At 38.6% G+C, this 14,954-nt stretch overlaps 1 protein-coding gene across 1 annotated transcript; it reads left to right on the top strand.

Moving 5' to 3' along the window:
- The first annotated feature begins 1,033 nt into the window (after positions 1–1,033).
- LOC128794990 (homeobox protein CDX-4-like) lies at positions 1,034–9,180 on the top strand. Its single transcript, XM_053955334.1, has 3 exons — positions 1,034–1,463; positions 6,390–6,535; positions 8,974–9,180. The coding sequence occupies exons 1-3, from the start codon at positions 1,034–1,036 to the stop codon at positions 9,178–9,180; spliced, it is 783 nt and encodes a 260-aa protein (XP_053811309.1).
- The last annotated feature ends 5,774 nt before the right edge of the window (positions 9,181–14,954 follow it).

The following is a 14,954-nucleotide window of genomic DNA, read 5'->3' as shown; positions in this document are numbered from 1 at the left end:
CCCAGATGTCTCTGCTGATTTCCCTGGCCCAAGCTGCCAAGGAAAGCAGACTATAACCAGCAGCCTCAGAGGAAGGAACCAGCCTCCTTTGAGGCAGATAAAGGTTGGCTTGAAACAGAAGCCAACAATATTCCTGGGCCTAATCAAAGACTTTTTTCACTACTTTTTACAGTCATTTTCTTTGTGCTTCTGGCACCATCTTTGTTAGGAAGATTTATTGTCTGCTTTTTAAAATCTATCAGTTAGCAACGGCCACCAGATGAAGGGATCTCTTAAATCACTCTGTATGGGGAGAGTGTGAACATGTGTCTTACAGTCAGAGCTTTAAACTCTCCCATTCTGGGAAAAAGCACTTACAAACATCAACAATGTGAGGAACATTTTTGAGACATTTATACTCAAGACATGCTGTTTACAAGGTGCTCTATACTTTGAAGTTTTTGAATTACAATTATTTCAAACTGACTGTATCCGTTAAAGACTAAAAAGGAGATTTTTTTTTTAATTATAAGAGAAATTAAGAGAGTAACAGATTTATTTGTTGATTGATAATACCTGACAAAATAAAGGTTTCAGGCAAGAAGAATGTTAAACATTGCTATTATAGTTACCACTCTCATTTCTTTTAAAAAAGAACAATTTACTTTAACTATTTAAGTTACAAATCCAAGCAACTGTTGCATCATCTTACAGGACTGGGATCGCTGTTGAATATCAGGGCAGGATAATAGGATAGATAAAAGTTCTCTGAAAGAGAAAGCACCAGAACCAGCAGCAAGGTGGGGTTGGTCAGCCCTTCATTTGAATGTAAATGTAATTATGAGGCAGGCAGTTGGGCTGACGTCAAACAAGATCTTGGTAAACCATTACCACCAGCACCTGGTAACACAGTTGATAATAAAAGAGGATGAAGTAGAAGATTCCAAGCAGAGTGGCATTATTAGGGAAAACCAAACACAAATATTTTTGAGCAGTAAAAGAAGACACTGAGGAACAAGATGTTGTGACGCCGTGTTTACAGTCTGGGACAGCCATGTACGTGAGCTCGCTCTTGGAGAAGGACCCCAGCATGTACCCAGGATCTGCCAGGGCCAACAACAACCTGCCCGTGCAAAACTTCGTGTCTGCTCCAGCCTACTCCGACTACATGGGATACCACCCTGTGCCAGCCCTGGACACCCACGGGCAGCCGGCGCCAGCCTGGGGCTCCCACTACGGCCCCCAGCGCGAGGACTGGAGCGCCTACGGCCCAGGCCCTTCCAGTGCCGTGCCCGCTGCCCACATCAATGGCTCATCCCCTGGCCAGGGCTCCTACAGCTCTGCTGATTACAGCGCCCTGCACCCTGCTGCTGCTGCGGGGTTACCTCCTGTAGATACAATTAATGCCCAGCAAATCTCTCCCAACAGCCAAAGGCACAGCTCTTATGAGTGGATGAGGAAAACGGTGCAAACCAACTCTGCTGGTGAGTGCAAATTCAACTTCCAACCTCAGAAAGCATCTTCTGCTATCACTGAGCTTAGAAATAATTAACTTTACTTGAAGCACATAGGTTGGTGGGTCAATTATGACATTTATTTAACCTACTGCTGTTTAATGCAGTTTTAACTAAATTTGTGCTAGTTTCACTTTCTCCCATAAAGGCTTTCTGTAGTCGCTGTAGTGGAATGGCTGATGTGGTCAGACACGGCTAGAGCTCAGCTCCGGGAATCCCTGTTGGAACATTCTGTAAAGCATTTTGTATGATAAACATGATAGGCATAGAGGTGTTATGGAGCAATGCAGCAACATTTAACAGTTACAGACAGAAATACTACATAGTTATTTTGTGCTGCAGGGGAGATATCAATATATAATCAGGTTGATCTTTTTAAACCTTATAGACCTCTCAGTAATTATAAAGAAAACCATGTGCTCTGATCTAACTGCAGTGATTATGCAATTTTCTGCAATTTTCCTGTGTCTCATACTTTTCTGCCCAGATTTATTAGGTGAACACAAATATTCCTAGAGAAGCAATCTGACTCAAACAATCAGCATAGACTATTTTGTTCGCAGATCACATAATTCCTTGGTTAAGCTTCCTTTTAATTTAATTTCAGATCAGTTTTACTTTCCTTACATGCCAGAATTTTTCAGCTTCCACAATTACACAATTAAAAATCTATTTTCTGCAAGTGGCACTCACTGATGTGCCTGTTCTTGCCACAAGCTGCATGCCAGATGAATGGTTTCCATGTATATTCCCAAGGTGGAAACTGGGTGTAGCAAGGTTTGCTAAATCTGTTTTTCAAGTTAAAAGTAATAAGTGTGTGTTAGGGAGCATCAAAGAAATGCTCAAAAGAAAGCAGAGCAATTACAATTGGAGCAATCTTAGAAGACACAGAAAATCTGCACTGCTGCTTCAGACAGAATCCTCTTTCAAATGGTTGTTACTCAGGAGCAAAATTAGCCTGGTAATTGTTTCTTAATTATAAAGCAGGCACCCATTGTTTTGCCTCTGTTACTAAATATAAAATGCTGGTGAACATTAGGATATCACAATGCTCTCCTGCCACTTGGAGCCTCTGCAAAGCCCTTCAAAGCCAGGCAGATTCAGTCTGCTTTCCCCCATTCTGTATACTCATGTAAATCCCAGTAACTTCATTAACATCATTGGAGATTGCCAGGTGTAGATCAAACTCAACTGAGACTACTGAATGTCAATGAGGCAGCCCTGGCTGTGTCATGTTGGCACTGAATTTTCAATGTGTGGCATTCTTGAAGAATAACATTCTTAAAGTTTAACACACGTAAAAATCTAAATCCTTGCTTTACACTTATTGAACAGTCTTGGAAGACCCTGAAAGGTTTCTCATATGCTTGTCCAAATTTATAAAATATATCTGCAATTCAGAGACACTGTTTTGGGCCTAAATTCATCTCCATTCTCAAAAGTGCTTACAGAGGATTTACACACATTCTGAAATACTTTATGAACCATTCGGGACAGGTGGAACAGAGCCCATCAATAGCTGCATGTCCTGAGGCTGTGCATTCCTAGAACCCAATCCTTTGAAGTGTTAAAAACAGCCGAGGACTTCACAGAAGTGAGGGCAAGGCATCAACCCACCTTAAAAAAAAGAGATCGTGAGAGTAAAGCACAAACGTGGTAATTGTGCAAAACAAGAAAAGTACCAAAGAGATTTAGCTTTTCAATGGTGTTTAAAAAAAAAAAAAAACAACCTGAAAATTTTAATCCTGATACAGAAAAAATTGTGGTAAATGGAAGAGAATTCAAATAAATTACAAGGCTAAAATTATGCACTGCTCTGTACCACCTTATCTATGTTTTCTCTAGAAGAAAACTGACTTGATGCCATTATAACCCCTCTTTGAAACACACTTGCTGTTTTTCCGTATTGCCATAATATTATTTGGGTTATCAAAGTAGCTACTGGTTCCTCTCCTTCAATGTTATCACTACTTAATAAAGTTCATTGCTTTAAAATCCACAAATTACAGCCCTAAACTCTACAAATTCATTTCTATGCATAAACATGTATGTCCTTAACTCCACCAGTGTGTACACACATCAATGTATGTGACCAGAATGGAGTAACAGAAACCATAACACATCTAATTAGATGAGAGAGCCTCTTGAAATACTGTCCTAAAGACAGTGGGAATTATTCTGAGTGAGGAGATGTCAGTGGGAATTGTTTCCTCTCTGTTTAGACTCTATTAAATACACTACATTCCAATTCAATATTCTTATTTAGCATTTGATACAAAACAAAATTCAATTGCAGGTAAAGTGAAATGAAAATTTACCTGATCAAGTCAATCTTCAGGATGAAACAAGATCAAAGACAGAAGTACTCTGTCCTTTCAACAGATAAAATGTGATTTGAAACGAAACATCCTCTGACTAAAGGACCATAACCGTATATTCAGAACCAACCCTGGTTTTACTTCAAACACACAAACATTATACACAAATACACAAGGCAAAAAGAAATTTTTAAAAAAACAAACATGGAAAGTGGTCCAGAGACGACTTGGTAAAGAGACCTTCCCAGTCAGGCCCTCCAAGTGAGGAAAAGAACATCTGAAGAATTCCTGACAGTCTGATCCTGGTTTTACTGAAAATCTATGATAAAATCTGCCATCCACTTCAGTTATGCTAGAGCAGAACTTCCAATTATTTTCTAAACTCTGTGTAATCAAAAGGGTAAGATGTGCATTTTCTGAGAGCAAAAAAAAAAAAAAAAAACTTCAAAGTGTAATACTTACTGAAAAGGTATCTAAAGGGCCTAGAAAAAGGTTTTGAAACTTCATCTAGGAGTAACCCTTCTCAGAAAGAGAAGGGACTTTAACAGGACTAAACAAAAGATCAACATGATTTTTGTACATTGCAAGCTCAGCCACAGGATTTTTTTTAAACTATAGTCAAGACATTTTATGTCTTTGTTTAAACAAGCTGTGATGTACAAGTAATTCAGATTACAGTACAGCAGAAACATGGCCAGAAAGCAAAGGAGAATAGCAGGAAAAAAGGCCAGGCCCCTGCTTTAATGCTAATTTATTTTTCTTTGTAAATTAGTTGTGACATGTATTTTCCACTGGCCTACATTGTCTGAGGTTTTGAGGCCTATCTGTCATATTGAGGCAACAGACCCTTTTAACACTTCACTTTGCTTTGATATGCAGTCCTGTCTCTTCCTTCTCCCTCTTTTCTTCAGGAGTTATATTGCCGGAAAGGGTGATGATTTTCACAGCAAATAAAGAGGCCTTCTCCCAGCTTTATTGTCTTCAGAAGAAATACTCTGTGAATTTTATGACCAAGGGGAATGGGGAAAACTACTCCTTTTCTCCACCCCCTCAAATCATGGTTATATTTGCTGATTATAGAGAGGCCAGAATAACCTTGTTGAATTTTAACTTGTTTTCAAAGATTCCCTCTAAGCCCTCAGTTTACAAGAAACCTGAATATCTATACTATTGTTAGCATTAGAACTATCACTGAGGGCAAATATTTCAAAGCCAACGATTTGTACCATGAAAAAAGTAAACTTAGTTGAGTGATTTAGGCCTGCAAATTTAGGCAGGAAAATCTTCCATGCTGGAAGTTGAAGTGGCATAGGATTTGAGAAAAAATCCCTAATTATGCTTATTTCAGCTATGTCTACCTTCAGATAAAAATATCCCAGTCTGTCCTCCCAAAATTAAAGAGAACTGAGGAAAAAATATTCCTTCATCTATTTCTGTCCCTTTTTCTTCTGCTAAGATGAAAGCGTCTGACATTTGTTTAGGGCTTGTAAATTCCAAACCAATTGGCTTGTGTTTCTGAATGTGAAAGGGGTTCTTGATAAGATCTCCTTGTCGCTCCTTTGTGTGGCGTGTGCTTCATCTTAACACCTCAATGGATTTTAGGGAACCACTTTAAAGGAGTCTTTGTCCTACAGTTTGTCCCAGAAAACTCACATCAAAAAAAAACTGGGAAGATCAGAAGAAAAAAGGAAAACTATCTAGTTGGCTGTTGAAAGTGCAAAGGAGAACAAATAAGTTGAAAACTGATCTCTCTGGATTATTATTACATGAAGAATTGCTTAAAATTATATTAAATGAGAGATACATTCTAAATAGTTAGTAATGCTTCTCATAACAGTATTTATCTCATATATCTAAGAATATTTCTTTTATACATTAGAAAGAGGACGATCCTGAAATCCTTTTACAAGATTTTATTGCCTCATCTTACAAATTGTCAAGTACCTTCAACTCTAAAGGGAAGCCCAGCACAGAGTACCCTCAGGAATAGTCTACAGGCACTCAGCACCTTGCAAGACTGGACCTTTTTGAAAAAGTACATTAAATTATTCTTGAACTTCTAAGTTTATCCTATGGCCACACAAGAAAGGAAAAACATCTCTAGTAGGACATCTCTTTGTGCTACAGAAGCAATCTTTAGAAACTCAGATAAAGAATTAGGCCGTGGTACAACTGCACAAATTGTGACTGAAGCTCAGTCTTGAAATCCTGGGTATTTATGTTCTCACAGACACAGAAGTCACTTCAGTGAGCACTGAAATGAAACTCCTTTGAGATTAATATAGCCAGCACCAATTCTGTACTGCTATGAATTATTTAAGATGCTTCAGGGTGTTTATCACTTAAGAGCTTCACATTTAAATATATGTTTACAGAGAGGGAAAATAAAGAGGGAAGGACAGTTATGGTAACCAACACTGTTACTTCACCCTGCACCTCTATTCCTCCCCTGTACCACAGCAAACAATCCCATACAAGTATTCTGTAGTTTAATTAATGTCTGGGAAATGCCTGAGATGTTTGCAAGCTGCTATGGAAAATCCAACTCAATATATGAATAATCCTTCTTTTCTACCAGGTAAAACAAGAACAAAAGAAAAGTACCGGGTTGTTTACACAGATCACCAGAGACTGGAATTAGAGAAGGAATTTCACTGCAACAGATACATTACAATCAGGAGGAAGTCAGAACTCGCAGCAAACCTGGGACTCTCCGAAAGACAGGTACAGAGAGCACCCCTCAGGTGTGCCCACAGTGCCCAGGCACTGCCACTGCCAGGGGACACAGCAGCAGCCACCTCCTGCCTCTCTGCATTTGACACATAGAGAATCCACTACACAACCACACAGGTATTAACAGGCTAATTTGACAGAACCCTCCAGTTATATGGAACTCAACATTAGGAGTTAACTTATACTTTAAAAAGTAGTTAGTATTACTTTCTAGCTTGCTAGCCAGCTGGAATTTAAACACTTCAGCTTAACAGGGTTTTAGTTATGGTCCCAAGAGTTACAACATTCATAGTTTTATTTCTTCTTGAAATCCCACCAAATAATGGCCAGCAAAAAATCCAAAGCATTTGATATGTTTCAGGTGGAAGACAGGAAAAATTAAAACTCAATCCAATGAAACAGCTATGGGGTTTTTTGTTACAAACATATTGCCACAATTTCCACAGGCCACATTCTTCCTCTGACAGATTTCAGCATATTCAGGGGGTTTTACAGCCTTGGATTTTCAAGTCAGGATCTCTTTTTGCCACACATATGTGTAGCCAAGACTACCCATCCAGAGAATGTTCAAGCGCATACTCGGGTCATTGCTCCCTTGGAGAGCAGCTCTGCCTTCACTCATGTCTAGTACATATTTAATCTCAGTCCTGGATAAAGCCAGGCTCCTGAGCAGGGCACAGCTATATTAGCCATGTTCATACAGACACTACAGGAATTCAGGAGAGAATTCCCTAAAATCCCTGTGTTGGAGAGCACTTCTCCCAAGCACAGCTCTGCAGTGGGTGGAAATAATAACTGCTGGATCTGAGCCTCCAGAATTGCAATGGTTCTGCTACAGCTGGAGGAGAAGGACAGATTTGGTGATACTGAATTAGTCATCTCATTTAAAAACCAGATTATTGCCCTGAGGTAAATATTAACTAGAGATCTTTCTTAGAATTTTACAAGCTTTTGTTCTTTCTAAATATACACATTCAGGTCTCTTAAAATGGTCCTCTTTCAGTGGCTTCCTCTGATTCTGCACTGAGTCTGTGGAAGAGCATGGAATAATGAGGGACCAATGGAGGGTGGAAGCGTAGGAATCCAGAGACAATCAGTGGTGCTTTAGGATCAAGCACTGGGATTTCATAAAAATATGTTAGTGCAATGATGCTCAGTCCCTGACCAAAATGGTACAGAGTGCACTGCACAGACTGTGAGTGCTTCCAGGCAGGAACAACAAAAAACAAGTTTATCATGGAAGGACTAAAGTTTGTCACACAGTAGGATAGAGCTGCACTGGAAAATTTTCAGAGAACTGCAATTATGAGAGATTTGCAACCACCACCTTAATGTTATGCAAGCTGGCTGATTTAGAACACAGACATGCCTGGAGTCACCAGTGATCCTGCAGAAAATCAGCAGTTTCCTTTTACAGAGCTGCGGCTCCTAATTTTTATCTGGTAAAGTTCCTTCAAGTATAATATAGACAAAATACATAATTGATCAGCATTTCCACAGCACAGACAAAGCTAAATGCTTCTTCATGCCAATACCGGGGAGGCAGTAAAAAATAAACATAAACCACTGAGATGTTTAATACAAAGCAAGATTACAACTTTCTATATTGTATTGTATTCAACACACCTTAAAGGCTGTAACACATACAGGGAATTAAGAACATAGTTAGCAAGCAGGAAAACACATATAGAAGTTCCTCCTCATTCACATAAGGAAAGACAATAGAGATAAGTCTTTCACCTGCACAATGGACCTGGGAAATGGACTGTCTTTAAGTAATGCTGATATATCTATTTATGCATATAGCCGTAAATATGTATCTATAAAATACATGTTTAAATATATATTCCAATAATAAAAACAATCAAAGCTTTTAAATACATAAGAGTATATGCACACACAAAAATCACTCACAACATAAATGAAGAAAAAGAACCCTCACTACTTGGCTTTGAATTAATTTGTAACATAGATAATAAAGAAATCTTCACAATTAATCCATAATTGCAGCTTCCTAAATTATGACAATAGCAAAGCTGAAATTATGAACTCTGTGGCCTGAGTCTCAATGAGTTTATTGATTTCTGTGTTCCTAAATATAACACAGTGTGTTCACTTTATACCAGGCCCAAGCAAAAAAAGAAATTAAGAAAGAAAAAATCAATTTTCCATTGGTTATTATGCCAAAAATTAATACAGAATAATGCAAAATCTTTTTACTGCACAAATTCAGTATTTTGTTTCTGGAGGATTTCTTGGTTTGCTTTTAGCTTTGGGGCTTTTTGGCCTCATGGCTTTTTGTTTGTCTGCTTTGAGTTTTGAGTTTTTTAAATAGTGTTTTTGAACCTACCTACATTTCCATTGCTATGATTACTGTAAAAGGTTGAGCAGCACTTTGAATTAATCAGGTATCATTTATAATGCCCCAGGTGAAAATCTGGTTCCAGAATCGCCGAGCAAAAGAGAGAAAAATGATCAAGAAGAAAATCTCGCAGTTTGATGGCAGCGGGGGCTCAGCTCAGAGTGACTCTGGTTCACTCAGTCCAAATGAACTGTCAAATTCTCTGTTCCCACCACCACATGGAATAAATGGATTACAGCCTAATGACATTCATCAAGTCATAGTTTCAGAATGAACAGAGGGAAAAAAACAAAACAGGAAAAAAGAAAAAACAAGAATGGATTTCTCCACCACTGCCACCCCCCGCCTTGTAAACTCAACTTTGCAAGGGAGCATTCTCATTTATCTGCCTTCAGAGTGCTGATTTCTAAGCAGGAAATCTGAGCCTATAACCAAAATATTTTAATTATTGTGAAAATCTCAGGGACTTTGTGCTGCTAGGATTCATCTCTCGGTATCTTTGCTAGCAGGTAATTTTCTTCAGACACTGACACAAAGAACGATACAGCTGAAAATTCAGTACAGGTAGTTCTAGTCTGATCATATATATACACAGAAAACTAAGAGACCTGATTATAAAATAGAGTCCTATTGCAGAAAATACAACAATCTGGGTGTGTTTGGTTTGTTCCATTTATATAATTAGAGGAAACTGTAGATGTTAATAAATATTTACACTTAAATGAACTGAAAAGGATGCTACTTTTTGAAAGCAGCAAAACAATTTAAAACACTTTTAAATGCTCAAGGAACATAATAATGTTGCTATACCAATATATTGCATTTAATTAAATAACACAGGTCATCTCTGTCCTATGCATTTGTATTCAAGCAATAGTTACAGATATAGAATATGCCAAACCTGCCAAGATTTGTTCCACTGTAAGAAATGCAGCAATTTCTCATGTACATTAGGAAATGCCAGAAAATTTGGAAGACGAGTATTACCTCAATCTTCTAGGACTGCACATATTATTGCTCAAAAATCCGAGCACAAATGGAATGGAAACAGAACTGTTACTACAAGCAAACCACCAAAAGGAAATAAAAAATTTGCTTGATGTCTTTAAACATTGGAAGTGAAACAGGAGCAGTCTCAGGCCATTGATTTTATCCCTGACACTTATTTGGGGCTGAAGGCAACAACTCTCCCAAAGTAGCTGAGAGGGTATTTTGAAGTTGTCACCTGCAGCTGAGCAATCACAAAAGAAATGTTCACTTCGTGGGCACTCCTGAAAGAGCACAAATAAAGGACATGATCACAGTGGGGTTTGCTTTAATTACTGCTCCATGTTGGCAGGTGAGAGGTAGAAATGGTATCTGAAAGACAAGTGATGAGTCTGGCAAAAGTAGAAAGAAAACCCAAAGCACTAAAAGAATCCCCAAGCCCTTCAGTAGTACTGTTCTTTGGAATTTCTTAAGATGACATTTTTGCTAGTAAAGAAGTAAACAGCTCTATTGGGAAGATTCAATATTCCTGAAAATGTCAAGGGGAGCAAAAGTAATAAAAAGGGAAAAAAGCAGAACACAAACAGAAAACAGCATTATGAAAATCATGTATCACTTATTTCAGCAACATCAAACTCTTGCTCTCAGAAACGGCAGAATAAATTCTGCTTTTCTTCATGTCAATGAGCATCAGTAATGCACTGAACACCATGGACAGAATTGTCAAAGCTCTCATCATCTGGATTCAAAACACTAGATAACAAATTTGAGGATATGCCTTATGATTCCCCATTTATTTTTAAAATAACTCTGTTAGAGTAACTCCATGAAAGCAATTTTATTGGAAGTTACAAGAATAACACTCATCAGAACTAAATTCTGAATTTTATCTTTGTGGACATAAATGTCTCAAACTAAACTAGGAAGAAATCCTGTAGCATAGATTAAGATCTTACTCACTGTAAACATTTTGTGGGTGGTTCTCCAATACATTTTCTAGTCCTCTCCTATCATATGGTTCAAAGAAATGGGTGTATTCTAATGCAAACAAACTGTAAACAGAAAATCTTGTGTATATAAATAGTTATAAAACTCAGCCCAATGAGAAATTGAGACTACATCTGCATGGCTTTAACTCAGGATCTCCTAAATCTGCTCGCTGATGTTCCAGTGGGATCACAGGGACATTATAGGAGCAAGAGCACATTGTGGAGCATGCACACACAGAGCTGGTTCTGTTCAGATGCACAGAAATGCACATATGACACACACAAGCCTTTTTTCTCCGCTCTTCAGTCAAATAAATCTGTTTTTTTTCCTTGGGAGAGGAAGTTTCCCCAGTTCCACCAGCCCCTCTACCTGGGTTGCCCTTCTATACATGAAGGATGTAGAGGATAAAACAATCTCTGAGGAAACTCAGACTTTAGATATACAAGAAAAAAAGGAAGTGAACCTTTACCTCCAATCAGCAGACAGGCCATTTCTATGGAAACCAGGAGAGGGCTTTTGTGAGGCTTAGCACTGGCACAGAAATGGAGAGAAAGAAAACTTCTAGTTTTCAGATTTTTTTTTCTCTGATCAGTTTTCGTATCAACAAGGAGGAATGGCAAGTACAGCTATACCACACAACAGACCATTCATTATATTTGTGTATCAGAAATGCATTGCTTCAGATTTCCCTCCTCATTTATGACAAAATTGAAATTAAACAGATATTTACCAGGTTCACATTCAACATATTCAAATCATCATCTTGCAGATTCTAATCAAGCTCCAGGAAGTCAGGAAACAGCACCCTGCCCTGACAAACTGCTCAGAGGAGCCATTGAAGCCACTGACTGCACTCAGAATAACCACAGCTGATGAAGGAATCACTCTAAATGAGCCCATTTTAGATGCTTTTAGAGTTGGAATGGGATACAAAGCACCTCTTCTGGCATGTTTAGTATCAGTCTTGTCAATAAAAACTGTTTCCCTTTTTCTTGATCTTAATCCTGAATTTTATCCATCAGATGTGTTTGAAATGTATCCCAAGCATATGTTAATAAATACTTAGGGGAGGGTCTCTTTCATCTACTAGAAAACGATCTCTAAGCCTACAGAGTGGATCAGATTATCTTCTCTGACTACAGTTAAGTCAAGTAAGAAGTTATTCCCCTTATCTGTTGCTGTGCATAACTACCCCCAATATGGATCATAATGTTCCTCTCAACCTAAATGCAGTGGCACAGCTGTTTCTCAAAATAATCTAAGAAAAAAAAATATTAAACTCTTTTAGAATAATCGGGATATTTTTTAGTAAACTCCATCAGAGAGTGATTAACTGCAGAGTATCAGCTCAGGAGGCTGAGAAGCCAGTGTCCTGGTTTAGGGCAAATTTTGGAGGAAACTTTTGAGTTGGGGTTTTTTAGAAAGCAAATAAAGTCCTTTTAATGGGTTTTGGAAAAGATTTCTTTGGAGAAAAGTGGGGAAAAAACCTGTTTATTTAATAGGTGAAGTAGTTACTAACATAAAAAATGAACAATACAAAACAACCAATCTTCTTGCCGTTTTGAAGACATGACAAAGAAAGTCGTTTTTGAGAGGTGAAGCTTGGCTCACTCAGTCAGTTATCAGTCCCTCTGGCACTGGAATGCAGCGTCTCTGCCTGGTGGGCTACAGGTGTGACATTTTGGTGGTTTTCTGGGTTTTTAGTCTAGAGCAGGTTTGAACAGTTCTAAGAAAAATAAAAACCACAGTTTGGGGAACTTCTCTGCCTTAGCTAGCAAAAAAGCTAACTAAAAAGCAAAGGAGAGCTCTCTCCTGCTGTCCACTGCAGCCGACAGTCAAGAAGAAGGATGCTGGACAGCAAGTGCAATTTCTGATAAAAAACTCCTCACTTCTTCTTTCTCCCTTTGCTCTCTGAACTAGTTTTAAAGGTGCAGAACTTAACAGCTAGCATTAACAGAACAGACAGTTGGGGATACAAGCAGCAAAAAGTCACCTCAGGACAGCCAGAGAGAGGGGAAAATGGCAAGCAGCTCAAAGAAAATCCTTAGCCTGCCTCTTGCAGGCTTTAGGCACTTTATGTCACAGCTATACCATGAGCCAGAAAACATCATCCCAAACCAAAATATAAATTGAGCACTCCATGCTGGCACATTTCAAAGGCCCCTTAAGGACTCCAGGCCAGCCTGGCAGGAGCCCATCCCTGGTCATGCTCTGCCAGCATGGGAACACGAGATCAGGATGTGCACTTGGATAGAGGCACCACCGTTCCACAATTTTCTGGGCAGCTGTTTGACTCTTCAGCATTGCTTCTGTGAAGGAGAAACTTCAGCAGATGTGATCAGCCCCTGTATTTAAATTTGTATTTACATGGATGAAACACTAAAGGCTATAAATAACATTTTTCAATATTTATCTTTCTTCCTTTGAAGACTGTTCCAGGGACTTTAGTTATACTCTCCCTTAGCACTGTTAAGCAATTAAAACAATAATAAATCAAATGCCATCTTTTGCACCCAGTGGGTCTCTTCCCCAAGCCTCCTGTTTTTCAGTGTATGTAAATAGAAAACTATCACTCTTTGAATTCAGCTGATTGACCGGTGGTTCCAATTTGCAAGGTAGTGAGCCCCTTTAACACCATGCTGATAACAAAAGAAAACTGCATCACACACCTGCCTAATTCCAGTAGCCAGCAAACCCCTTCTGACATTTATCTGAACCATCTCGATTCTTATGACAATCCTGAGAGATGCCAAAGCTTTGGCAGAACTGCTCTCCTCAGTCCCACTGTCCAGAAATACTTCATCAAGAAGGGCCTCTGGCACAAACTGCTCCTGCTGACACTCAGCGTAGCACCACTTTGTAAATTTGGTTTATTAGTTAACTTCTAAATATTGATCAGTGGGAGAAAATAAAGAAAAATACAGATGTGCCCTTACTTACAGATAGCTTAGACTAGAAATAGGAAAGTATCTCATTATAAGATAATTACATTATCACTTTACAAAGACAGCATAATTTAAACCCGTAATTGGCTGTTTGTAGTAGTCATCCTGGTCAAAAAAATATCCTGGATCAAAACTTGACAACCTCTTGAAACTTAGATTATTTTTGAAATTTTATCTACATCAGGTATTTTCAGTATAGGCAGCACAGGGCTGCACACCCCTGCACAAAGCCATAACCCTTCCAGACATTAGAACATATTTGTATCACAAAATCAGTTTCACTGAACCTCACATGCAACTCTTGACTTGCCTTTCTTCAACAAATGAGCATATCCACATTTGCCTGATGAGTTCCACATTTCTACTTCTAAACAAAATAATGGGAACTTGCAGTGAGATGCAAATCACCTTGAGAAAAGAGTTCGCATTAGCTGATCAAGAAGCATGAGGGTTTGTCCACCAGGCTTATAATACATTCTCCAAACTCCAAGAGTACATTCCCATTATCCAACAACCTCTTCCTGTCTGAAATGAGGGAATTCTGAGAGCCGACCTGACATCATGTGTTGTATGTTCTTCCTCCTGAAGAATGCCTGTGTGGTGGTGATTTGTGTGGAACAAACAGGGGAAAAGACATTGGAAGAAGACTCAGATCTCTCAGGCCCACATTAACATTCCCTTTTCATGTTGTCCCAACAGTGCCTTTATTTAATACTGTGCTCTGGTTTAACTCCTGGCTTTTCTGCACTTTGTGTTTCATGCTCTATATAAGAACACTTCTGATTCCAAGAAGGAAGTGATTTGTGTGGATAAACATTGCCAGAGACCATCATCTTTCACAAATCTTTATGGCATAATAGTTCCATCAAATAAACAGCATCCTAAGGAATACTGAAAATGAAGCTTCTACTTCTTCCTTTGAAGCCATAAAGTTTGATAACTCATGCTGAAAAAAATTCCCTGTAGTATTTACCTCTCAAACCCAATACTAAACAGACATTCTTTAAAGACAGACATGGGACACAAAAGGTGTTTTTTCTAAAATAGTCTATTTGCACCCAGATGGTCATTGTTCCTAGGGGAGAGAGCATACACACATTTTAAAAAAATCTACTGAAACTTCAGC

Source organism: Vidua chalybeata, chromosome 14 (assembly GCF_026979565.1).
Source record: "Vidua chalybeata isolate OUT-0048 chromosome 14, bVidCha1 merged haplotype, whole genome shotgun sequence".
Classification (NCBI taxonomy): Eukaryota; Metazoa; Chordata; class Aves; order Passeriformes; family Viduidae; genus Vidua; species Vidua chalybeata.
The sequence above is the reverse complement of the archived record's forward strand: the minus strand, read 5'-3'. Positions and strand labels throughout refer to the sequence as shown.

Excerpts from the sequence above, each read along its gene's own strand:
- LOC128794990 (XM_053955334.1), top strand. The coding sequence starts at position 1,034 with ATGTACGTGAGCTCGCTCTTGGAGAAGGACCCCAGCATGTACCCAGGA. Across the intron at positions 1,464-6,389 it reads GGTGCAAACCAACTCTGCTG|GTAAAACAAGAACAAAAGAA; the intron begins GTGAGTGCAAAT and ends CTTTTCTACCAG. Across the intron at positions 6,536-8,973 it reads TGGGACTCTCCGAAAGACAG|GTGAAAATCTGGTTCCAGAA; the intron begins GTACAGAGAGCA and ends ATAATGCCCCAG.